Source organism: Mesocricetus auratus, unplaced genomic scaffold (assembly GCF_017639785.1).
Source record: "Mesocricetus auratus isolate SY011 unplaced genomic scaffold, BCM_Maur_2.0 Super-Scaffold_4256, whole genome shotgun sequence".
Lineage (NCBI taxonomy): Eukaryota > Metazoa > Chordata > Mammalia > Rodentia > Cricetidae > Mesocricetus > Mesocricetus auratus.
The window spans coordinates 14896018-14923252 of NW_024429182.1; the positions used below are offsets into that span (position 1 = coordinate 14896018).

General features: G+C 49.2%; 1 protein-coding gene across 6 annotated transcripts in view; it reads right to left on the reverse strand.

Moving 5' to 3' along the window:
• The window catches only part of Wbp1l (WW domain binding protein 1 like), a 61322-nt gene that overhangs the window by 16773 nt on the left and 17314 nt on the right, over window positions 1-27235 (reverse strand). The window contains exon 1 of one of the 6 annotated variants that reach the window (XM_040743410.1): window positions 19493-19640. The exons of 4 other annotated variants lie outside the window; for them this stretch is intronic. In XM_040743410.1, coding sequence (XP_040599344.1) covers window positions 19493-19519 — 27 coding nt within the window. In that variant the 5' untranslated portion in view covers window positions 19520-19640. Of the gene's footprint in view, window positions 1-18563; window positions 18701-19492; window positions 19641-27235 lie in introns of those variants that run through there. One more of the 6 variants, XM_040743412.1, reaches the window with a different exon arrangement.

Below are 27235 nucleotides of genomic sequence, written 5' to 3' on the forward strand. Positions count from 1 at the left end.
CACACGATCGGCTCTAGCCTTACTACATTGGCTTCAAGCATAAACAAAGCACTCTGGTGAGCATCTAAGGCCAGGCTGCTGCAGGACATACCTGAAGCTACAGAGAGAAGACAGAGGAAGAGCAGAACTGTATACCAGGTCCTTCCTCAGCACACGTTTCTACCACACACCCTCAGGGCCCTTTAAAGTCTTCTATCTAGGCCAGAAGGTGACTCAATGGGTAAACTGAGTCAATGGATAAATGCCGCACAAACCTGACAACCCAAGTTTGATCCCCCAAACCCACAATGAAAGGAGAGCACCCAACTCCCAAAAGTTGTCCTCTGACTTCTGTACGTGTGTTGTGACATGTGCGTGCACGCACGCACGCACGCATCCACATATGCGCGCACACACACACACACACACACGCACGCACGCACGCACGCACACACGAAGATAAAATGAACTTTAAAAAGGAACCCCTATGCCTCCTCAGGATAAACAAGCTCAGAAGGAAATGTACACAAGGGCAGTAAGCATTGACAGTGAGTCTCACGGTATTACTGCAGAGTTCTTTACTCTTGTGTCCCCGAGCCCGGTGAAAACAGAACCCTGTCTAGCAGGTGGCTGTCCCATTGGAGGCCCCATCAGAGGCAGGGGGCATGAGGAGACAGTGGAACTGTGCTTGCTACGTTCCTCAGAGCCAGCCACCCTGCTTCGGAGCAAGCCACTCCTTTCATAAGGATAGTGCGTCTCTCCGAGCTCAGCACACCCTCCCTGCCAACACCATTCTTTTGGCAATAGTTTGCAAAAGCAAGTTCAAAGTATTCATGCAGTTTTAAAACAGACCGTGCTTACTCTACCCCAGCAAATGAATCCAAATCCAGTGATCCTTCTGCGGGGGGGGGGACCCACCCGATGAGGCGCAGGCGGCCAATGTGTCCTACGTGATGTGTGCGACGAACACACTGAAATCTAAACAAGTACAACCCTCATGACCGGCTGGTGTCAGCTTCGCTCTAGGCTCTTCCACGCTCCTGTCGTAAGCAGGACCCCATTCTGCTTTGCTGTCTGGCTCCAGTCACCCCTTACTCAGCTCCTCAGATCCACTTAAACGGGACTGCCTACCCCACCCCCCTGACCCCCAAAGGCAGGACCCTGCAGTCTGCTTACTCTTGTTCTTGGGAACTGCCCCTCTGCACCATGGGAAGGAAAGGAAGACGGCGTGGACTCGAGGGCTGTGAGCAGGGGAGATGGGATGAGAAATGGGCTCCTTCAGCCAGACCTGCGTGGGGACGAAGCCTGGCAGGCTCAGACTCCACCTTAGTCTTGCCACTTGAGAGCAACAAGGCTTCGGGCAAGCGACACGATTGCCCTAGTCCAGTCAGCACGACCTGGACCATCTTCAGTCTTAAGGTTTTTTTTGGTTGGTTGGTTGGTTTGGGTGTGGGGGATGGCACTTGAGGCCTTGTGCATGCTAAGTGTAGGTTCTGTCTGGTTTTCCTCAAACCCACTGCCGCATCCCACACAGCGTCCACAAGCCAAAGAGTTCACAAAATCCATGGCTCCTCTCACTCACGCCAACAGCCAAGACGGTGTGGAGTGTTGCCCTTCCGTAAACAGCAGCCCAGCATGGACCACCACTGAGAGGGGGTTCAGCACCCAGAGTTCAAGTCGTTAAGAGTCTGCTGGGCCTGGGTCCAAAGCCACATTCCCACGCAAGCTTTATTTAATACGCAGCCTTGGAAAGTTGCTTTCCCCGGGGCTGCTACTATCAGCGTGAGTCTGTGAGCTGTGACTACTGTTAAGCAGGATAACCATCCGCACAGCACTCTGTCCTCTCCTGGCACTAACAAACCCAGGACAGCCTGCTGTGGCCCGTCGGGCACTTGACACACAAGAGGAGCTGGGGAGCACACAATGGGAAGGTCTACTATGAAAAATTCCCAGCACTCCCCGAGCTCTGCATGCTTCCCTCCAGGCCTCTTTGAGCACAGCATACACATGCTGTATAGGCCCAGGCTTGAATGGCAGGTCTGTCATCCCCTTTTCCAGAGGGTAAACTGGAGAACGAACTGGGATTTTCTTGAGGGCTGGAACCTTGTCTCCTCATTCCCTCTCCCATCCCAGGACATCCCATGCCGCTATGAGCTGACGGCCACATATCTCTCTCCACAAAGGCAGGGCAAGCTGAGCAAAACCATAACTGCTGTGGCAAGCACTATTAGGGGCCAGTGCTGTTCCAAACACTTTCCACACGGTCCTTTATTGAGACTTCAAAGGAGGGAACTGAGGCCCCAAAGCCAAGAAGTGAACCATCAAGCTCACATGCCTCCAGACCCTGAGTGTTTCACCATTCTGCCTCCCTGGATAAGCGAGGCCTCTTCTGCTACATTTCCATCCTCAGCTGCCTGAGTGAGAATCTCAAGCCAAACAAGCGCCGAGGATTCACCTTTGATGTAGATGACAACGGCCCGGCTCTTGCAGACTTCTCCTGGGGAACAGTGAACTTCATCTACACCAAGCCGTGTGAAGGGGAGACATGTTTGGGGATCCTCCCTTCTGAGCTCAAAATGCCACAGTTTGACGCATTAGAGAGTAGAACAGTAGTAGTTGACCCTAGTGAGGGATGGAACGTGTGCAAGGCCCCACCCATTCCCTTCCACTGCACGTGCAAGGCCCCATTCCTTTCTGCAGCTTGGGCAAGGTCCTGTCCCCTCTGCAGCATTTACTAACAGCCTTGAGCTGGAGTGAGGAGCACAACGGGCAACTGAACACACACACACACACACACACACACACACACACACACACATACACACACGCACGCACGCACCCGCCCCGGCGTGCAGTCTAATAAAGGGCAATGGGACAATCACACAGGGGTAACAGCAATGGAGTGTACAGACGGGAAGGCCAAGCCCAGACAGCCTGGGCTCCTGGGCTTCACTTGGGATGAAGAGGATGATTAGAAAGCAAGCAACTACAGGAAAGGCACAAGAAGAATGTTCCAGTATAAAATGCTGTGAGCAAGCTTCGTCGGCTAGATGACTGGAAAGGTGGGGAGCTTAGGTGAGCCAGGGCCTAACAATACAGGGAGAAGACAGACACATGGACAGACAGACATTTTTAAAGTACCATCACCCAGCTCAGATACTGCAGGCACAGACATACTTAACCCAAATACATAAAATAAAAACAAAACATCAAAAGGAAGAATCTACAGACACCCTCTCCTGGAAGGACGCCTGAAAGTCCACACAGTAAAGAAAAGAAAGAAAACGCGGTAAGAGACACGAAGCGCATCAAAAAGGAACTGTAACTTTAATCCCAGCACTCGGGAGGCAGAGGCAGGCGGATCTCTGTGAGTTCAAGGCCAGCCTGGTCTACAAAGTGAGCTTCAGGACAGCCTCCAAAGCTACAGAGAAACCCTGTCTCGAAAAACAAAAAACAAAAAACAAAAAAAAACAAACAAACAAGCACCTGTAAGACCTAGGTGCTCGGGGCTGGGGAGATGGCTTTGTGGTTAGGAGCACTGGCTGCTCTTCTAAAGGACAGGGTCAATTCTAAGCATCCATGCCGTGTCTCAACCATTTGTAACTCCAGTGCCAGGAGCTCCCCTGCCCCCTTCTGGCCTCAATGGGCACTGCACACATGGTGCGCAGACATACACATTCTCAGGAACTGCTGTAACACCGAGGCCTTCGCCTTAAGGACAGCAGTCGTGAATTAGCCATCCCTGTTCCATGGCCACGTGCACAGCCCTGGCACCACACGCTGTGACCAGCTCCAGGAGACACCAAGCAAAACAGAGAGGCATGAAGAAGTAACCAAGGCCAACACGGGCCTGGCAAGCACACTCTGACAACGGGAAAAGGCTGAACAGTGTATCTTTTGCACATAAGCGAGAAATCATCTCATTTCTTCAGCGGCAGCAGAAGTTGTGGGACTAACGAGGTCCTTAGCAGTTTCCATGTCTCGTGGTTGCTATTCTTAGCTGAGCCACTGTAAAGGTCAATTTAATCAACATGAGAACTCTCTCAATGCTAGCATAGGAAGAGACACTGGGCAGTGATGATTCTTTAGGCATGCTTTTAATTTGGCAGTTTATGGGGATGGAAAACCCTGGGAGCAACTGGCCGATGCCAACGTCGTCATCACATCCTTAGGAAAATACTGAAGTTTTAAAGGTTAAGAGTGAAAAACAGGGAAATTGAAGGCCTTTACTGGGTGTTAGAGTATACAGAACACCAGCTCTCTTGGCTGTCTGATGGGAGGGACATGGGAGTGCCCACTTTTGGCTCCCCCCTGCACAGAGAATAAACTTCTAGTGGAATTTTTCATCCCCCTGCCCACCCCAGTTATGCACCAAATGCCAGGTAATGTGTGGGGTGACACACAAACGAATGGGACAGTAAGGACAGGCAGGCAAAAGTTCTTCTATGAAATGCTGGCTATATAACAATAGTGTTTTAATTAGATAGCTAAGTCTGCAAGGAAGATCTCCAGAAACCAAAAGTTATAGAGGGAAACTAGAAACCACACCAGAAATGAGGACTTTTCTAGTTGCCCTGCAAAGTGAGTTAGTTTGATGATTTGGGGTCAGTCTGAAACAGGGAGGTGAAACTGAGCCCTAACATACAAAGATGAGACCCACTGAGCATGGTGGCACACACCTTTAATCCCAGCACTCGGGAGGCACAAGCTGGTGGATCTCTGTGAGTTCAAGGTCAGTATGGTCTACATAGCAAATTCCAGGACAGGCAAGACTACATAGTAAGACCCTGTCTAAAAACAAAGCAAATCACAAAAAGATGGGCCCCTCAAAGGGAAAATACAGATCAGAAAAGATGAAAGAGTCATTAGTACAAAGTGGTAATGAAAAAGATCTGAATAGAGACAGGGAAAATTTCCTCTAAAAAAATCCATGATCATGGGGCCTTCTCCCAAACTAACAAGAGACTTGACCTGCACTATCTATATGATCTGAAAATCATCAAACTAGAAATGTAATAAAAATGGTTTCAGGGCCGAGCATGGTGGTGTTTGCCTAATCCCAGCAGCAAGGAACGCCAGGAAGCAGAGGCATGAGTCCTGCGACACAGTGAGACCGTGTCTCTGAAAGAAAATGTGTCCTTGGGCTAGCAAGGTGGCTTGGTGGGCAAAGGTGCTTGCTGCCAAGCTGACAGCCTGAGTTAATCCCCAGGACCTACGTGGTGGAAGGAGAGAATTGACTTCTGATGGGTTGCAAGGGACAGTTCCCAGGCTAGCACCAGCCCTGTGACATCTGGCAAAAGAAATATAAAACCCCAAAGAAGTCTCATTCAGAAGCACAGTGTTTTGCATGGTGATGCTAACATGTCATCTTGGGGAGAAATGGGAAAAAAAGGTCCTAGTTGAATGTGTTTGTGTGCCAAGGTGACAAAGGGTCAATTGTGCTGCCTGGTTTTATGTCAATTTGACATAAGCTAGAGTCATTCTGGAAGCCACGTCAGAAAATGTTGCCACCAGATTGGTCTGTGGGCAAGACTGCAGTGCTTTTTCTTAACCTATGACTAAGGCGTCCAACTCACCGTGAGCATTGCCACCCCTGGACTGAGTGTCCTGGATGCTGTAAGAAGGCAGGTTGAGCAAGCCATGGGAGCAAGCCAGTAAACAGCATCCCTCCATGCTGTGGAACAGCCCTTTTCCACACCATGAATATGTATTACTCTCATTTGCTAATAAGAAACTGATTGGCTAATAGCTGGGAAAGAAGATATTGACTGCGAGCGCCAAGCTAGAAGAATTCTGAGAAGAAAGGGTGGAGTCATAGAGTCACCCAAAAACAGAGATGAGAATGCCTACTGAGAACAGGTACCAAGTCACGTGGCTAAACATAGATAAGAATTATGGGTTAATTTGACTGTAAGAGTTAACTAGTAGCAAGCCTAAGCTATCAGCTGAACATTAGTAAGTAATATTAAGCCTCTGAGTGGTTATTTGGGACAGGGCCGTCAGAGCAGGAAATGTCCATTTACATACGGCACCCAATGTGGATCGCCAGATAAAGCGCAAACCTAAATTATCTTATCAATAAAAAACAGGGAGTCAAATATTGGGGTAAGAACATGAGACATCAGAGAACAAGGGGCAGCCGCCAGTTGCTTCCTGCCTCTTCAGTTCCTTCATCCAAAGGGGGCTAACTCCTCTCTCTGCCCCGCCTTATCACTTCCTGTCTGGTCTCTGTACAGACCTCTATAGTTAACAGTAGCTAGTTCCACACTCTGACATCTCCGCAGCTTCTGTGTCAATCCCTGCCCTAACTTCCCTCCATGATGGGCTGCCACGTGGAGCTGTGATCTGGAATAAACCTTCTCCTCCCCAAACTGCTTTTTGTCATGGAATTTGTCACAGTTGCAGAAATCCTGACTAAGACAGACAGACAGTAAGGAGTCCCACAAATAAGGCTCTATTGAAGATAATTTGCAACTAAAATAAGAAATATGTAAAACCATGATCCATCATAAACAAGACTTGGAAAATCCAACAAATAACAGGATAATACCAGCTGGAGGAAAAAGAACTTATGATAACAGAGTGCTCAGATAAGACTATGAGGTTTTAGCCAGGTGCTGCCACTTACACCTCTAATCCCAGAACTCAGGAAGCTGAGGCAGGAGGATCACCATGAGTGCAAAACTCCCCTGAGGTACAGGGTAAGACCCTTTCTAAGAACAAGACAGAAGGAAACATGAAAGGGAGGAAGGGAGGAACGGAGAGAGGGAAGAAAGGAGGGAGGGAGGCAAGACATAGGTTAGGAAGGAGTGTAAGGAGAGGCTCAGCAGGTAAGGGACCTTGCAAGAATGAAGACCTGAGTGCAATCTGCAGATCCACCAGGTCTGAGAGGGTGGGCGCTTGTAATCCCAGGCCTGGGGAACAGAGACAAGTGGATCCCGGGCTCTGCAGCTCTGCAGCCTAGCCTCCTGGGGAGTTCTAGGCCAGAGATCTATCTCAAAAGGGAAGGGGATAGTACCCATAAAAGATTGTCCAAGGTTGTCCTCTGGCTCCATTCTCTCTCTCTCTCTCTCTCTCTCTCTCTCTCTCTCTCTCTCTCTCTCTCTCTCTCTCTCTCTCTCTCTCTCTCTCTCTCTCTCTCTCTCTCTCTCATATATGCACACCCTTGTAGATTTGTGTACCAACCTGCACATACATGCACGCGCACGTGCGCACACACACACCCTTGCAGATTTGTGCACCTGCACGTGGACACACACAAAATCCAATCTTGAGGTTTCAAATAATTACAGCCCAAAAGAAAGAATATACCGTGAGAAAAGAATATTACCAAAGGAGAGCTGGTGGCTGATGCTTGTTTTGGCAGCACAAATTAATGATACGGCAATCAGAATGGCCCCCAGCAAGTAAGACGTACAAAGTATTTTTGAAACTCTCACTTTTACTTTCCAACTGCCCAGCAAACAGTAAAATCACTTTTTCTTCCATTCTTGAACGTAGGAATGGCCCTCTAGAAAACAGACCAACTCTAGCACTGCATACCCACTAGTACAGAGGTCTCCTGATTTAGGGACAGAAACCAAAGGAGAACAAAGTTTCCACAAGACAGATGTGGAACGAGAACACGCCAAATCCTGAAAATGCAGGACCTTCAGGGCCAGCTCTTCAGGTCCTCAGAAAAAAAACTCCGTACGTGTTTAAGAAAATTATTCTCTGAAGCCATACCAGTTTACCTGGTGGGGGTTTTGGGGGGATGGATTGCGACTGTATCTCTATAGTCCTAGAACTCATGTGGTAGACCAGGCTAGCCTTGAACTCACAGAGACCCACTTGCCTCTATCTCTCAACTGTGTGGATTAAAGATGTGTGCCACCACACTGTGTGTTTAACAACCAGAGAGTTAAGATGGTATCATCAATCCCAAATATAAAGGGATGCAAATTTAAGGCTATGCAGAGGGCTAAAGGGAGAGTGGGAATCTGCCTGGGGGGGCTAAAGGGAGAGTGGGAATCTGCCTGGGGGGGCTAAAGGGAGAGTGGGAATCTGCCTGGGGGGCTAAAGGGAGAGTGGGAATCTGCCTGGGGGGCTAAAGGGAGAGTGGGAATCTGCCTGGGGGGCTAAAGGGAGAGTGGGAATCTGCCTGGGGGGGCTAAAGGGAGAGTGGGAATCTGCCTGGGGGGCATTTTGAACAGGCCAGAATGAATAAGCAAGTGGGGTTCCTGGCCCGTTGGTTCTCACATAATAGCCTAATCTTCCTTTCTTCCATAGCGAGACTGTATACATATCCTACACCATATGTACCAGGCCTGGAAATTACTTTTTGAGCTCTGCTAGCCGGAGGTAAATTTCATCCTTCCTGATAGGGTGAGCCACTGCTAGACGTTACCCAAGACTCAGCCTTGTACTTGCACTGCATGGAGAGAACGGGTTTCTAAGCTGCTTGGTGAGCTCGGCATTTTCCCAAAAGAACAAACAGCCTGAGCTAAATGGGCAAGTCCCCCAACAGAGGGAGCAAACCCACCTGATAGGACTCAATCCCACAGCTCATCTGACCTGTGTGCCACCCCTCAAGGGCTCTGGCTCAGTCCCACTCTCTGGATACAAAGTCCTCTCGTGGGGAAAGTCAAAGCCTGGAGCCAGGGACGAATGCATTCAGGAGAGTGCTGAACCCCACTGGGGCAGGTCTCTGGCAATAAGGGGCTGGAGAGATGGCCAGACTGTTACGAGCACTTGTTGCTCTTAAAGAGGTTCGGGGTTGGATTCTCAACACCCACATGGCAGCTCACAACTGTGTCTGGCCTCAGTGGGTACCAGGCACATATGTTATGCTCAAACATACATGGAGGCAGAACACTTATACTCACAAAATTAAAAAATAAAAACTTCAAAAAGTAAATAAAAACCCTCCCTGGGTTATGCATGTCACATATTTGCAAGTTTGAGACTCGCTATCTTGGATATACAATAAGCATACAATAATCAGCCCATGCTTTCATAACAGATGAGGACTCAGGCTCTTTCTGGGATCCCAAACATTCCCAACAACTACCCACAAGAGTACGGACTCAGACTTATTTACCGTCTGTCCCATTCCATAAAACACACAATAAAGCATACTCTGTAAAAATAAGTGACACATTCATTAGGCACACTCCCACCTGGCCAATACTGCTTCTGAAGCCACATTACACCTGCCTCCTCATTAAACAGCCCCCAAACGGAGCTGCACTTGGAGATTAAAATCAATTTCCTGTGTTGCTATTAGGAATCTGGACAACAACTGTACAAAGAGTCACCTGACCCTAGAGGAAAATCCCAGAGAAAACCCGAAGCTGCAACACACCCCAAGGTTAGAGTCCACTTGGTAAGCCCCCTCCCCATCACCCCTAGGGAGTTCGGCCCCAAGGACTCTGTCTGGCTGCTGGCTGCAGGGTACCAGATCATTGGATCACTCTTCCATTCCTGGGGACCCCTAGAAGGAAAGGCAGCCCAACTCAAGGTACCCCAGAAACCCCACCTCACCAGCCTCTTCCGCCACAAGTCACTGAGAAGTATGATTCCTTCAATAGGGCTCACATAGTACAGAGGGTTGAAATCAGCAGGGGCGAGGGCAGGGGTGCAGGCAGGGGTGCGGGCAAGGGTAGTTGCTCATTGTCTTTTTTTTAATGTTTTTAATATATATATTATTCTGTCTGCTGCAGGCCAGAAGAGGGCACCAGATCTCAATACAGACTGGTGTAAGTCACCATGTGGTTGCTGGGAACTGAACTCAGGACCTCTGGAAGAGCAGACAGTGCTCTTAACCTCTGAGCCATCTCTCCAGCCCTCATTGTCTACTTCTGACCTCTCCAGGTAACTATCTTTTTCTTTTTAAATTGTTTATATCCGTCTTATGTATACAATTGTTTTGCCTACATACATGTATGTACATATGTTTGTGCACCATGTGCGTGCCTGGTGCCTGCAGAGGTCAGAGGAGGTTGTGGTGTTGGGAATAGAACCTGGGTCCTTCGGAAGAGCAGCTTTTCACACAGGTGCTAGGAGACTGTCTGAGCCGCCATCCCGGCCCTGTCTTCATTTAAAAAAGAGGGGAAGGGAGGGAGGGAGCATTTTAAAATAAGAAATATCCACATAAGAATATAAACACAGGTAGGATGCTTGCTGCTCTTCCTGAAGGACCAGGGTTCAATTCCCAGCACCCTCATCATGTGGCTCACAGTCACTAGCGACCCAGTTTCACAGGAACCAATGCAATCCTTCTTGTGGCCCCTGCAGGCACCTGTACACACACACACACACACACACACACACAGACACACACACACTCTCTCTCTCTCTCTCTCTCTCTCTCTCTCTCTCACACACACACACACACACACACACACATTTAAATAATAAAAATGAAAATTTCCAAAATATATTTTGCACTCAAAAGGCAGAGGCAGGTGGATCTCTGTGAGTTCAAGGCCAGCCTGGTCTAAAGAGTGAGTTCCAGGACAGAGTGAGTTCCAAAACAATACAGAGAAACCCTGTCTCGAAACACCAAAAATAAATTAATTAATTAAATAAATAAAGTAACTGCCACCTGATGTGTAAGCTGTGAGTTATCTGGACAAGAGTGAGATCTGATCCTGCCAGGGAACTGATGCCCATATCACACAGGGTAAGAAGTGAGATTTCAAATCTAGAAGGGTTTGGTATTAATCTGGGTAGTGGTGGCACACACCTTTAATCCCAGCATTTGGGAGGCAGAGGCAGGTAGTTCTCAGTGAGTCCGAGGCCACCCTGGTCTACAAGAGCTAGTTCAACCAGGGCTACACAGAGAAACCCTGTCGTAAAAAAATAAAGGGGGGACTGGTATTATCTCCTTCTCACATGCAGAAAATGACTATCTGTCCTTGATGAGTCATGGTCCCTGCTGACTGAAGGGGCAATCAGATGTAAGACTCCAAGTCTTTGGGCAGGTCATAAACACAGGAGGCTTTGGAAGCAAGGGAAAAGTACGCCTACCTTCCCTTTATTACATCAGCCATTCCAGGCACAGTGATACAGGTCTACAATCCCAGCACTGGAGAGACTGAGACAGGAGGACTATGAGTTCAAAGCCAGCCCTAACTGCACAGCAAGCCCTCCTCTCTAAGACCCAGGACACCCATCCCTCAGAACAGCATCAGATGGAGTCAGGAGTTTCTACTCTAGGGATCTCCATGTCGTCACCACGGAGTCCAGAATCAGCCAATAGGTCTAGACATTGCCCAATGTCATGGGTGCCCATGGTGTGTGTGTGTGTGTGTGTCACACACTCATGCACACACCTACGCACCCCTATCCCCAATTTGTTTTTGTTATTGTTGTTTTGTTTTCGAGACAGTTTCTCTGTGTAGGCCTGGTTGATCTAGAACTCAATCTATAGATCACACTGGCTTCAGACTCATTTACCTGCAATAGGCCACCACCGCCACCACCACCACCACCACCACACTAAAACCGTCCCTACTTACAGAACACTGTTCTAGACAAACCATGTTAACTATGCTCTATTTGGTCTTGTTCCTGATTGGCTTATGGATTCCGTGATCTGTGAACTGTGGGGTAAGACTGAGGTCAGTATCGCAAGTCATCTACTCTAACAAAAACCCATCAGAAAGCCCTGGACTTGAGAACTGTGGAATTAAAACGTCCTCAGAACAACAACCCCATCCCACCCATCCCCACCCCACACTCTTGGCCCCTCCTGCAGCAGCCCGAGGAGAACCTCCCAAGGTTAAAAGTCTAGAGAGCTCATTTCCCAGAGGGGTGAGAAATAAGCCTCTGGCTCTCTGGCCAAGCGAGGTGTACTGTAACCCAGCACAATTTAAGACTGGCCCAAAAATTCAGAGCCTCAGTCACTCAGGGGCGGCAGCCTCACTCACTCAGGGGTGGCAGCCTCACTCACTCAGGGGCGGCAGCCTCACTCACTCAGGAGTGGCAGGGTGGCTGCACACTCCACGCCTGCCCCAGCAGATCCCAGGCCTTCCTATGATACTGCAGAGCCATGCCCAGGGTAGGATGTCATGAGTATTTGCGGTCGGAGGGTAACCAGGATTTCCAAACCCTTGACTGAAAACCACACACTAACAAGTTAGGCGCTATCTAAAACCAAGACTGCGACCTTGCATCACAGCTCAGTGGGAGCCTCTGGAATCGCATGTTGGGCAAAAGAACCAGACAATAGCAAACACAGAGCTGGAGGGAAGCAGGGCCTTAGATGGACACAGTCTAGAGACCCTACACCACTTGGAGGGACATAGTCTAGAATCCCTGTGCCACTTAGATGGACACAGTCTAGAGACCCTACGCCACTTGGAGGGACATAGTCTAGAATCCCTGTGCCACTTAGATGGACACAGTCTTGAGACCCTACACCACTTAGAGGGACATAGTCTAGAATCCCTGTGCCACTTAGATGGACACAGTCTAGAGACCCTACACCACTTGGAGGGACATAGTCTAGAATCCCTGTGCCACTTAGATGGACACAGTCTAGAGACCCTACACCACTTAGAGGGACATAGTCTAGAATCCCTGTGCCACTTAGATGGACACAGTCTAGAGACCCTACACCACTTGGAGGGACATAGTCTAGAATCCCTGTGCCACTTAGATGGACACAGTCTAGGAACCCTGCTCCCTTAGATGGACACGATCTGGCAGACCCTGCGCCCCTTAGGTGGACACAGTCTAGCAGACCCTGCACCCCTTCCAGGAAAGAAGCCAGCACCACACTCCAGCCATCTGAAAAGCAAACAGCCTTTCAGGCTGTGTGTGCCTGTGGGATGCTCTTCTCTGGTAGGTGAACAAATGATGTAGAATTAAGTCACTGACCAGGATTTATTTTTAATTCTTAAATATGTTTTTATCCACGGCTCAAAGCTCCCTGTAATGGACACAGAGAATGTCAAGGATATAGCTCTTTATGATTTTGGTTTTGGTTTTTTTGAGACAGGGTTTCTCTGTATTGTTTTGGAGGCTGTCCTGGAACTCGCTCTGTAGACCAGGCTGGCCTCGAACTCACAGAGATCCGCCTGCCTCTGCCTCCCGAGTGCTGGGATTAAAGGCGTGCGCCACCAACGCCTGGCTTCTTTATGTATTTTTAAGTACAATGCATAATACATTTCAATATATTGATATACACATTAATCTACAATGCTATGTATATAATAAAAGAGAACACTGATTAGAGAAATACAAAATATAGCACTATTTCCTTTCTTTGTTGAGACAGAGTCTTGTCATATAGCCCAGGCTGGCCTTCGGCTCACTACATAGTCAAGACTAATTTCCAACTTCCAATTCTCCTGCCTCAGCTTCCTGGGATCATGTGCCCAGCAGTCACCTTGAAGGACTGAATCACTATTCCCAGCAACAGAAGTCTCCTGTGAGGTTCAGGGTTCAAACTCTGCCCCAAAAGCAGTAGAGGACACAGACACCATCACAGCGGTCAGCACCCAGGATTGTTTCAGCCTGCTTACAGATCAGCAGCCAACAGTAAGATGTGGAGAGACGGAGAATTAAAAGACCAGCGAAGTCTGCTAAGAGACGAGAAGACATTTCCACAAGACAAGGAATTTTACATTGTTTTTAATACAACCAAATTAGGATTCTAAAAAACCAACCTGCTTCAAGGAAAAGGGGTGGATCAAACTCAAGAGTGACCACCAGAGGAAGTGACTGTCTCTTCGGCTCTGTCCCGGAGAAAAGTCAAGGTCAGCATCAACAGATAGGGTCCTTGTCTACTAGGTCCTGTCCTTCCTACTCATTCTCATCACAGATGATGTCACAAGTCACACCCCTCTAGAAGCTCGGCCTCTTTCTACAGAGATGGCTTCAAACTTTAGCCTAGGCGGGTTCGGGAAACAGGGCTTCCTCACCTCCCACGGTGGGACAGAGCAGGGGTCTACCCCTGGCTTTCGCAAGATTGCATTCTGGCTCAGTCTCTGATGGTACAAACAAGTGTCACCTTGGTGGCTGCTGCATTATATACAGCTAGGTCCCCTCCAAGCTGGACCTTGCTTAATTTGCCCTGAACCTCACAGACTTATAAGGGTCAGGGTGACTAGGGGTCAGAGCCTGGTCCCCTGCAGAGCAGAGCAGGCAGAAGGATGCAGCACCAAGACAGAGTGACATGGGAAAGAGTCATTAAACACTATGCCCATCTGTATGCTGGGTACACAGACCTCTGTATTTCCAGTCTCCTTTTGGCAATATGGAGATAAGACCTCTCACATGTGGGTGGTGACCCTGAAGTAATAGATACTATCCCCCAAATAAATGTTGCCCAGAGGTTGACCGAGTACCACTTCCTTATCCCCAGCCAGAGCTCTCACCCTGAAGACTGGCCTGGAGCCATCACTGCCTTTTCAGAGTTTGTGTTGACACTAAAGTCGCTTTTTTGTTGTGTTTTGTTTTAGGAACCAAAGCCAGGCAGGTGTGAGGCAGCTGCTCTAAGAAACAGCCAGGGAGGCGCCTCCTCAGGCCCTAAGGCCACTCACTGCCACGCCCACAGAGGAACCGCTCAGCACTGGGCTTGTCTAGTCCATATAGCACTGGACCAAGGAGGGCATGAAGATCCCGTCACTGGACAATGCAAACAACAGCTGAGGACAGTGACGGCCGCCTACACAGTCCTGCTACAAAAGAGGCCAAGGCGGAAGCATTAAGGGGTCAAGACAACAAGATACCACCCCCATTTCAACTTTCTAAAAAAGGTCACAAATAGTCCCTTAGGCCAGGGGTTGGCCTCCTATGCCTCTTGTCATGACAAATTTCAACATGGGCAAAAGATTCCAAGAAAGTTTGAAGAACTGTTTTCAATTCCACTACTGACTATTTCCAGAGTTAGAGGATACAGCCTTCCCACCGTGATGTACACAATTTTGGAGCACAGTGGGCCTTTCCCATAGAAGTAAGACAGTGTCTGAATTAGTGTCTCCAAGGGTCTAGCCTGTACTCCACTGACTAGAACAACTAGTCACCTATACACTTAATAGCATCTACTGTGCGACAGCTGACACTATGGGGTCATCTTGTCACACCTGTGAATTTCTGTGCCACCTGTCCCCTTCAATGTCATGTGAGGAAGCACTGACCCCTCTCTCCATTACCCATGCGCTGTCTAGCTGAGATGTGACCCTCACGAGACCGGGAGAGACTGACACACCTCTTTGTATCCGTAACGTGCTTGGAGCTATACCTGCGCAATACTTTTCAGGCAGACAATGCTGATCTTAAGAACCGTCCAGTATTACCAAGCAGCACCTCCTACCTCACTCACGAACAGAACCCATTCCAGTCTGTGGGCTGAGCACCTGCTGCTGTAATATTGTTCTCCGAAAATCAGCACTCTGCCCTCCCGGGTGGATAGATGCTACATTTTCTCTTTCAGAAAACGTGTTTTCTGATCTTGAGAGATAACAAAGGCACAGTGTGCCTAACTAAGTGCCATGTTTAAAATCTGGTGCACGGCAGCATGTCCAGGAAGTTTCCACACTCCAGCTCATCTAAACACTGTACGATTGTTCTCTGGTCAACACTGTAGCTTCTAATGAGCCATCTTACTGTCCTTTGTGTGGAAAAAAATTCATACATTCTGTGGCTTACTTGCTCTTCACGGACACTGAAGTCATGTGTCTTGATGAAGGCCCCTACTGTGTCCCTCCTCTTCTATAAAGAAAGATACCTGCAAGCCTAGGGGTTGTTTTACATCAGGTAAACTCAATCCCAAGATTTGCAGGAAAGGGGGTTTCTCGTCTTGTCTGCAGGAGAAAGTGAAGGCACCGCCCCATCTGATCTGTCTAGAATGTTCCCCTCCCAGCTCAGATGCCTGGGAAACTATTGATCCATCGTCGAGGCTCAGCCCAGAGACTATCTCAGGAAAGCCTAGCATGTCCACTCAACTGGCCTGATTCAGCAGTTTCACTCCATAGTCTCAGCACACTGTCTCGTCACTAAACTCTAGAGGCCAGAGTCTCTCAGGTGTAGCCAGAAACAATCCAGGTTATAAACATCTGGGACAACTGAAGAGAAATACTATCCCTGGGCCCCATAAGAATCCACGCAATCCACATTTGAACAAACCCCACTTCCAGTGGCTTTTCTAACATCTGAGGACAACTCATAAGGTCGGGGAAGACAGGACCTTGTGTCTCCCTTCACGTCTTTGAACCAGGGTGCTCTCAGTAAACAAGAGCTCAGCAGCCAGGGAGTACTTGGTGTGCAAGCCTGACAGTCTGAGTTCAACCCTGGAACCCACAGGTTATCACCAAGGCACCTGCAGGCAGCTGGCTTTACAAGACTCCAATACAGGACTGTCAGGAACAGAAATGCTAGAAATAACAACACAACATAAGCTACAAATACTTCTGAAGGCAAGGCCTGACCTGCAGAGGCTGAAGGTGGTAAGGGCCCTTCCGAAGCCTTCTGGTCCAGCTCATGTAGGATGACCTGAGGGTTTTAATTCCATTCTACCTACAACCTCATTCTCTCAGCTGAGTTGGGGTTTTGGGACACAGGCCTTCTTCACCTTCTGCTACCCCCCCCCAGGATATAAGATAAAGGCATCTTGGTGAAGAAACAGCAGTTGGGTGGTGGTGGTACACACCTTTAACCCGAGCACTCAGGAGGCAGAGGCAGGGGGATCTCTGTGAGTTCAAGGCCAGTCTGGTCTACAGAGCGAGTTCCAGGATGGCCAAAGCTACAGAGGGGGGGGAAGAAAGGGAAGAAAGAAAAGAAAGGAGGATGGGAGGGAGGGAGGGAGGGAGGGAGGGAGGGAGGGAGGGAGGGAGGGAGGGAGGAAGGGAGGGAAGGGGAGGGCTTCTCGGCCCTGAGTCACCACACAGGGCCCTGAAGGACAGAGTGTATAACCACTGAGCTCCTTCAGCCTCTTGCTCCTGAACCACTGCAGCCACCTGTCGTTGAATAACCAGTGAACAGGGCTTACAGTTAGGACTATGCACTGCTTTGACTAACCAGTGAACAGGGCTTACAGTTAGGACTATGCACTGCTTTGGCAGGGGACCTAAATTTGATTCCTAGCATCCACCACACTGGCTCAAAACTACCTGTAACTCCAGCTCCAGCATCCAAGGCCTCTGGCCTAAGCGCGCACGCACACACACACACACACACACACACACACACACACACACACACACACACACACACACACAAAGTAATAAAAGAATAAACCTTTTAAAAATGCCAGGGAGCGGGCTGGAGAGATGGCTCAGAGGTTAAGAGCACAGACTGCTCTTCCAGAGGTCCTGAGTTCAATTCCCAGCATCCACATGGTGGCTCACAGTCATCTGCATTGAGATCTGGTGCCCTCTGGCTGTAGGAGAACACTGTATTCAGAGTGAATAAATCTTAAAGAGAAATGCCAGGGTGCTGGAGTGCTTACAGCGCTTATTGTTCTTCCAGAGGGCACCCCCATGGCACCCAGAAGTCCAGGAGACCTGACCCCTTTTCTGACCTTTTCTTAGGGAGGGGCAAAAGTGCTCACAGCGTGCTGTCACTGCACATATGTGGTACATAAATACATGAAGACTAAACATTCATACACAGAACATAAACAAATCTAAAAACTTCAAAAGATTTTTTAAATTGTTAAAAATGAGTACATAAAAATAATAGGTAAAGGGCATGATTCATTCATTTGCCTGCCCTATGTATGCCAGGCCCTGGGTTCCTCCCTGGCACCACACACACTTCAGTGCTTACTGAATGCCAGTCAACATGTCAGTGTTTCACATGCATTCTTTTGTGAAATCCTCATCAAGTAAATGTTCTTATTTACATCAGGGACGGGGTTCGCAGCCACGGAGGAGTGAGCACAGCTCTTCCTGCCTTTCCACTGCTGCTGATGGAAGGGGATGTTTCAACCACTCATTTTCCAGAGCTGCTCAGTATCGCCTCCAGATCTTACCATGCCTGCAGGTTAAAGGCAACTTTTCTTAGGGAGGGGCAAAAGTGCTCACAGCAGGGCTGTCACTGTATTGACTGCATCACAGGACCACAGTGAAGCTGTCTCTGTACCGACTGCAGCAGAGGACCACAGTGAAGCTGTCACTGTACCGACTGCATCACAGGACCACAGTGAAGCTGTCACTGTACCGACTGCATCACAGGACCACAGTGAAGCTGTCACTGTACCGACTGCATCACAGGACCACAGTGAAGCTGTCTCTGTACCGACTGCATCACAGGACCACAGTGAAGCTGTCTCTGTACCGACTGCAGCAGAGGACCACAGTGAAGCTGTCACTGTACCGACTGCAGCAGAGGACCACAGTGAAGCTGTCTCTGTACCGACTGCATCACAGGACCACAGTGAAGCTGTCACTGTACCGACTGCAGCAGAGGACCACAGTGAAGCTGTCACTGTACCGACTGCAGCAGACATCACAGGACCACAGTGAAGCTGTCACTGTACCGACTGCATCACAGGACTGCTCTGAAGCTTGACAAAGGCAGTGACAGAATGCTTCAGGTATTTCCCCAAACCCACTTTTAAAGAACTCCGGGCAACCCCAGGGAGATACACTCACCTTGCACCCTGCTCAGAGAGTAACCAGCTGGCCCCTCAAGGTTCCCCTCTGCACCGGGGTCTGAGCTCACCAGCAGCTTTGCTTCCCCAGGGAACAAGCTGCAAAGGGTGTGTGCACCTGTCCTCACCCCTCGCAGCCCTGCTGCTGGGTACAGTTACACATTCCGATAGAGACACGCCTCTCAGGCCAAGGAGGGGGGTGGAGGTGTCTGGCTCCTGGAACAAACACTTGGAGCAATGTCTATGCTCAGGGACAGCAGCTGGTCCCTGGCTACTGTTGTGTCACCCACACTGGGTTACCAGCAGGAATTGAGCCCCCCCACGCCCACCCAACAGTGGCCCACAAAGTAATCAAGTTTCTGCCACAGGAGTCTGTTTGTCTTGCAAATCAGCCAAAGGGGCCAAAACAACCAGTTCCAACCCCACCCCCTGAGGTGTCCAGGATATCTCTCAGCCACACAATGTCAAAGGGGGGAAAGCTGCCATCCTATGAAGGGTGCTCAGAGCCTCTGCCCACCCCTCCCTCAGGTCCTCAGAACCTGTGGACTGGGAAGAAATTCCTCCTACCTCACCAAATCAAAATGGAGAAGGAAGAAACAGGACTTAGCAAGAATCCCACTTTGCCTGACCCCTCAACAGTTTCATGGCTACTAGTGGAAAATCAGAAATGAACAGTCCTAGGGTCACCTCAAGGACACTGGGGGTTAAGAATATGATGGTTCTGGAGGCTAGGAGCAAGCAGCAGGAAGGCTGGAAACATCTGTGTGGGAGGCAGCCTGTTAGGACTGAGACACTTTAAAATAGGCCCTCTAACTCAAAGCGGAGGTACAGTAACTGTTCCCGCCCTCCCTCCTGTCCCTCCCCTCCTCCCGCCCTCCCCCACCCCAGTCCCCAGCGAGATCAATGATCCATGTGGAACCAGTCAATTACCTGTCTAAGCCCCAAAAGGAAAGGCATCCTGCCAGAGCATCGTCCACTAACGCCAGCGACAAAGGGCTCTCAAAAGTTAAGGTCTCGGGTGAGCATGGCCCGTGGTGGCTCGGTGCTCTCAGTTCACTGGTCTTCCAGAGTAAAGGGAAAGTAAACAGAGCCCTGGGACCCAGCAGGCCGCCTGCTCTCGTCACTACTCCCCCCCCTCTGCCTGGCCCGGGCCCACCCCCACCTTCTCGTGACATATCTCAGACACAGCACAGCCCAAGCGTCTGCCAAGGGGGAAATGACATCAGTTCAGGCAGAGCAGAAAAACTTCAGACAGCTGCTGAGGAACTCTGAGGATGCGCCGTAAACCCGTGATGCCAGGGCCAACCTAGAGCAGGGCCTGCTAGCTCCCCCCGGCTCTGACCGGGTTCCCAGCTGGCCGATAAATCAAGTCTGGGGAACTAAAGAGAACGGTGCTTCTCTGCCTAAGGACTCGTTCCCAAGGTGCTGTTTCTGCTCGGGAAAGAAATTCAAGCCTGGTTACTGTCGTTTCACAGAAACTTTTCCACCCCGCCCCAATCTTCAGTGGCAGCGCTCAATAAACAACAGCAGGTTTAACGGGCTGTCCCCGCCCTCTCTGGGAAGGGGCAAACTCAGAGGGGCCTTGAGAGGCATCTCTCCCAGCTTAGGTAGTAACCCTGGCTGTGGCCATGGGCCCCCTGCTGTCCAGGGGAGTTTGTATTTCATAAACAAACTGGGTGTGTCCAGGTGCCAGTGTCTTTCCTCACTTGTCTTGCAAAGGGTACAAGTCGCGCCGCCGCCTCCATGCTGCCAGCTATATTTAAACTAACTCTTGGTTCAGAAAAGCTCGCTCCTGTATATTTCAGATCCTGGAGAAAACCAGCCAGCTTTACCCAAGAAACAAAGCCTCTGGGGTCAGCGTCCTGACCTGACCTTTCGTGGTCTGTGAGGCAGAGGGCCAACTCTCATCCTGAACAGCAGCATGTAGGAACGCTCCCCAGACTGAATCCCACACCAAGAACATGGCTAGCACAAGATCCAGATTCGGCTGTGATCTGAGACGGGACTCTACAACAGTTTTCAAAGGGAACTCTGAAGTTCAAAGTCACCTTAGTAACTTAGACTGCAAATCAATTCCATTTCCCTTAACTCAAGAGCCCGTATAGTTCATCCTTGTCGAGTCTTCTGTAATATCTTTCTGAAGGGCCCCCATGACAGTGACACTGTGCTGGGCATGACTCATGTAAGCAAAAAGGACTTCAGCAAATTGCCATCTCGGACCCCCGCCTAGGACAAGCAATTAGCGACGCACAGCGCCGAGCACAGTGTGGTGGCCCGCGTGCCGCCTGGTCACACAGTGTGCTTGCTGCAGGTCACAGCTGATGGCCAAGGTCACAACGACTTTTCTGACAGAAAGTGAGGATGCCAAGCAAGCTGGGCTCACGTAAGAACAAACGCCAACCTCACTGCTACGGGAAAAGAAGAAAAGCTGATGTACAGAGTGGTGGCTTCTACAGGTGTCTGGAGCCTAGAGAGCCACTTGGGACAAATAACAGATTCTCAAGACACACAGTCTATCCCATGCCCTAACACCCGGGTTCTACTCCAGACAGATGAGACTGTACATCAAGACTCAGCAGCCACAAAGACCAGCGAGGCGGCATTCAACCCCTTCCCCTCATTTCCCCAGTTTCCTGGCAACAACTGGGAGCCAGAAAACACGTGAAACACAATTTAACTTTGGCAAGCCAACTGGCGGAAATACGTCTCAAGTCTGTCCTGGACAACTCTAGTCTGTACCGACCTAACAAGACAGACAGGCACCTGCGGTTCTGGGGAAGGAGTGCAGGATGTGAACATCCCTGTTTATCTATCCCACACCCACTGACCACCCACAGTGTGCCAGGCACTGTTCTCAGTGCCAGGGATACCGGCATCAAATAACTCCCACACTGTGCTTTGATGGACTACAGAATTATTCTGTATTTCTTCTTGTTTGATGGGGGGGGATAGAAACAGGATATCAAGTAACCCACATTGGCTTTGAACTCATTATTTAGCCAAGGATATCCTGACCCTCCTGCCTCTACCCCCCAAATGCTGAGATTATAAGCTTGAGCCGTCATTCTGGCTCACACTTCTTTGTCCCCCGCAACCCCACTTTCGAGACAGGGTCTCATAGAACCCACGCTGGCCACAAACTCACTCACTTCTGATCGGACCATCTCCGCCTTCCTGGTTCTAGGATTAGAAGAGTGTACCCCCATACCTGGATAATACGGCGGTGGGAACAGAACCCAAGACTTGGTATATGCTAGGCAAGCTACTAACTGAGCTACAAGCCGGACCCCTGCGCGTTTAAACAGCACTCATCAATGGTGAACTGGGAAGAAGTAAAACTGTAACAGCGGTGTATCACAGACGGGGCTTCTAATCAGTGGTTGTCTGGGTTCTCTTCACAAGATTACACATTTCTGAGCACAAGGCGGCATTTCACCCAGAAGCATCCTTGTTGGACAGCAAACACTGACAAAAGTGCTGGCGGTTTTTCACACTCACCTACTCCTTGCCTCAGCCTGCTGGTGACTAACCTTCCCTAAGCAAGGAGATCCGGGGGTGAGGACAGAAGAGAGAGGGGCCAATAATTCAGGCAGTCTCAGGAAGGTAAGCTCACTTTATGCCAGGCCCTAGAAATACCGCCACAACCTAGTGACAAATATCACCGCCACAACCGAGTCAGCTGTGGGATTTCAGAAGCAAGATGGCCACTGCTGCCAGCTGGGAGGTGGGGCTAGGAGATTTTCTCCTCTCAAGTGATCCAGGCTCAGACTCCATGAGCCAAAAATAAAGTCCTCCTTCAAGTAATCTTCGTCATCTTCCTGTCAGTGCGGAATTAAATTAAATGCTGAATTTACCAACTTAAAAAAGGAAGTCACACTAAACTAGAATTAAGCAGGATTACATTGTCAAAATGCTGTAAGTTAGCCACTGCTTGCCACCCCAGAGCAGTGTCTGGGCATCCTCCTGTTGACTCAGACCTCTCTCCCCAGAGAACCCTTCACAACAGCACTGCCAAAAAAAAAAAACATTTACCCTTTGGGTTTTGGCTAACTTCCTATCTTAAGACATACTCCAACAGCACATATGATCACACTCTTTTCCATAGTCCATCCAGGGCTTTTGACAGCATCTTTCAAGGCAATCTATACATCTGTAAGTTTTCACTTCTGGTTATCTGTTTAATCCTTTCCACGAGCCAAACTCTGAAAGTCCATCTTACCAACACCTCAACCCTACAATGTATGTGACCATTCCCATTTAGTGGCAGAAGCTCGGGCATGTGGCATTCAGCTAGCATCGAGATCTCAACGATGGCTCTGCTTCAAGGGTTCTTTATGACACAAGAGTCAAGAGATCAGAAGGCTGGAGTTACCAATAGGGGGAAACGAATCCCAAAAGCTATATTAATTATAAAACTGTCGGCTGATGACTAGGACTTCTTATAGCTCAGAGACTGCCAAGCAGGTATGTGGACAGACAGCCTGGCGATGTTGGAGAGTTCCTTTGTGTGCAATGTGGAGTCAGGGCCTTGGCACCTGATTTGGTGAACTGAGCTCTACAAGGCTGGGAAAGTCCTAAGACTCTCATTTGTTCTCGCCCACACAGCGACAGAGCTGAAGACATTCCTGGGCCTTGGTTCTCTGCATTATGGAACTGTCCCTGCTCCCAGGTCAAGTGACCCACTGAGGATAGACAGAAGAACTGAGGCGTCTACTTTGCACTCAAGGAATAAAAGCAAGAGTGGTGTTGTCAGAACAGGATACCTGCTGGACTTCCGGTGTGGTGGATGCTCTGCAGGCCCAAGGCAGCCTTGTTTCCAGGAGCTTGAGCAGCAAAGATCATCTAAGATTATCCTTCTTGGGTTTGGGCACACCCATGATGGGGAATGTCCTTCTGTATATGTTTCTCTTAGTGGTTGATGAATACAACACTGATTGGCCAGTAGAGGCAGGAAGATAGGCGGGGCTAGGAGAAGGCTGGGGAGAGAGGTAAAGAGAGGCCACAAAGAGACGCCAGGCTGCCGAAGGAGTGACATGCTGGGTTATGGGTAAGCCACAGCCTCATGGCAATACATAGATTAACAGAAATGAGTTAATAATTAAGATAGCCGGGCACTGGTGGCGCACGCCTTTAATCCCAGCACTCGGGAGGCAGAGGCAGGCGGATCTCTGTGAGTTCGAGGCCAGCCTGGTCTACAGAGCAAGTTCCAAGACAGTCTCCAAAGCAATAGAGGAACCCTGTCTCCAAAAACCAATAACAATAACAACAACAACAAAAATAATAATTAAGACAGAGTTAGCCAATAAGAAGTCCTAATCATCAGTCAATAGTTTTATAATATAGCATCTGTGTGTTTATTTGGGGCTGAAGGGGGGGGGGACGGGGGAGGGGGGGGACGGACGGACGGATGACGACGAAACCAGGCAGGACAGAAACCTCTATCTACAGACCCATTTATTTTTTTGAAGACAATAAGTACCACAGGGGGCTGAAGAGATGGCTCAGTACTTAAGAGACTTGGCTGCTCTCCCAGAGGATCCAGGTTCGACTCCCAGCACTGACATCGAGTAGTTTACAACTGTCTGTAACTCCAGCTCCAGGGCATCTGGTTCCTCTGAAGGCACGGCACTCATGTATACCCTCCCACAGACATATACTTAAAATTAAATTAAAACATTGAAATGGGTATGGAAAAATTGAATATTTTTAAAAAGTACCACAATAAAAAATTAAGGAGGGGATGGAAAAGAGATATCTTTGTGCAACAAAGCTATGTATCAACAAAATGACCCTGAAGTAATTATCATGGGGAATGCCACGGGTCAGATCCCAACCCCAGACAAACATTCACAGACTGCTGCCAAGCAGCAGAGCAGAGATTGCTCAGCTGCCAGGAACCAAAAGAATCCTGGCTTATCTGTGTCCAGGCACTGGACAAGGGCAGGCTCGTAGCAGGCCTGCTGAGGCAAGAAAAAAAAAAAAAGGCCTCGCACATGGGGTTCTGTGAGTCACTCAGCGTGTTCCTTCCACAAAACATCCTGAGAAGTCGTGGTTCCTCTCCTCCTCTGGGGCTTTTCAGGGAAGATGGCCGGCAAAACAGTCCTGAGCTGCAACTGTAATCGCTTGTTCCACATTAAACGATATTCAGAAAAGGAAGATTCTAGCAAGTATGAGAGCGTCTATGTCTCAGACAGAAAAACTGAAGCTGTAGTGAAATGAGATAACTCATTCAAGGGTGTATACTTCACAGAAGATGGAACCGGCATTTCACTCAGACCTGTGTGGTCTTGACACACACACAGAAATACTATTTTGATATTAATTATAATTGTCACCCAGCCTCATTTGTGATCTCATGGCCACGGTTGCCTCCAGCCACCCAGGAGGAACTGTGGTGATGAAGTTAGTCTCGTCCTGGGGGATTGATATTTTTAGTATATGTGCTGCCAAAGTAAGCAGAACGTTTAGTTACCCGTTGTGGGACAAAGGCAGGCACACCCTGAAACAGACCAGGGCACAGCGCAATAAATAAAAGGGCTGGGTAGAAAGAAAGATCAGCCTAAGAGCCACCGAGGGACAGAGTGACACAAGGTTGGCTTTGTGTGGGGAAAATGGGCATACACACTGTGCAGAGCCAGGCATGGATGGCAGGGAACACGTGAGGGAGACAGACAAGAGGGAGGAATCAAAGAGCAGTGGCCCACGTTTGTAACCCCAGTACCTGACGGGGAAGAGGCAGGAGGATTACTACAAGTCTGAGGTCAGTCTGGTATGTACAGCCTGGCTTAGGCCAGCCAGTGCTGTTCTCAAACAAAAATAAAGCCAGAAAAAAAAGAGAGAGGCAGAGATCAGTTAGTGGCAGCAAGGTTGTCTGGGGCCTGACACGCAAGTATGTCCCGAGTCCCTTCAAGCAGCACACTTTCCTGTGTGGGAAACACGACAGAAGTTCCACAGGTCTCATCCCACTCGGTAGTAAGGCCCGCGTTTCACTGCTCTGAATATATTCACCACTTCAGTATGACCTTTGAGCTGGCTTTGCTCTAAGTGCAGTGGTTAGAGGAGACAGACAATACTCAATGGTTCAGCCTCAGTGGGTTGTCCACTGGTCTTGGTTTGCTGAGATACAGTCTCACTTTGTAGCCCAGGCTGACCTGGAATTCACTATGTAGCTCAGGATGCCCTTGAGTGATCCTACTGCCTCAGCCTCCCCCTAGTGCTGGGATTATAGGCACCGGTCACCAGTTTGGCTTTAAGCTCAACGTTTCAAAGGAGAAGAGAAGTCAAAGTTACAGGAGCCAAACAACAGTTTCCCTTTCTGCGACCCGGCAAGCAAACCCCCCTGGAATGGAAAGGTCAGTCCACAGACATTCCCTCCATGGAGGGGCATGGCCATGCTTGGTCCAGAGCTTGTGAAGCTCACAGTGACACCAGGCATCACCGATGACGGACACATTTTCCAGGTGCTGCAAACCATGAAGGACAGAAAAGTCTGGTTTTGTGCAAAAACATGGGTGCTTTTCCGTGTAAACAGTCCAAGTCTAACCAGAGAGGTGAGCAACAGAAGTCAGCAGGCTGTCCGCAGACACTTTTCACGGCTCCTAAGCCACACTGAAATAAAAGGACCAGGGGTGTCGCTCAGGGACGGAGTGCTGTCTAGTATCAGTGAGGCTCCAGGCCGCAGGCTCCAACTCCAGCACTAACAATAAAGGGTTACATTGTAACAGAGACAAGAGGGTCACATCAGCTATATGAGTCACACCCAGATGCGTTCCTGGGCTCCACCAAAGCGGACTTCTTTCATTTTTATGTAAACTTTGGGCAAGACAAAAATAACCAGGTAGTGGTGGTGGCACATGCCTTTGATCCCAGCACTCGGGAGGCACAGGCAGGACGATCTCTGTGAGTTCAAGGCCAGCCTGGTCTACAAAGTGAGTTCCAGGACAGCCAGGGCTATGTAGAGAAACCCTAACTCAAAAAACCAAAGTAATGATGATGATGGTGATGATGATGATGATGATGATGGTGATGACGATGTGGTCCATTCCTGGGTGGGCTGCAACCAAAAACAACTGACCCAAAGAAAGGCTTACAGCATCTCAACCTGAAACAGCCCCAGTGGTCAATCCAGTGTCTGAGAAAGAAAGCATTATAGTGGTGTCCACTCACTCATGACTCTTCACAACTGCTCTTCTACCTCTTCGCCCCCAGCCATCTCCTCTAAGGTCTAAGCAACTTGGGGGCAAAAGTGCTCTTTTGTTTTTTTAATAAAGTCTCATGTAACCTAGGTTTGGAGAGAATCTTTTTTTTTTTTTTTTTTTTTGGTTTTTCGAGACAGGGTTTCTCTGTATCGTTTTGGAGGCTGTCCTGGAACTCGCTCTGTAGACCAGGCTGGCCTCGAACTCACAGAGATCCGCCTGCCTCTGCCTCCTGAGTGCTGGGATTAAAGGCGTGCACCACCAATGCCCAACTGGTGAGAATCTTAACAAAATAAGGCAGAGAGAGAGAAACTGAGGAAGACATCCAAACACAACCTGCGGTTTCTACGCCCACAGGCACACACACATACACATGTACACAGGAAGAAGGGAATGAGGGAGGGAGGGAGGGAGGGAGGGAGGGAGGGAATAGTTGCATTCCTAAACATGAGTACTGGTAACATATTCCTGCCCACAA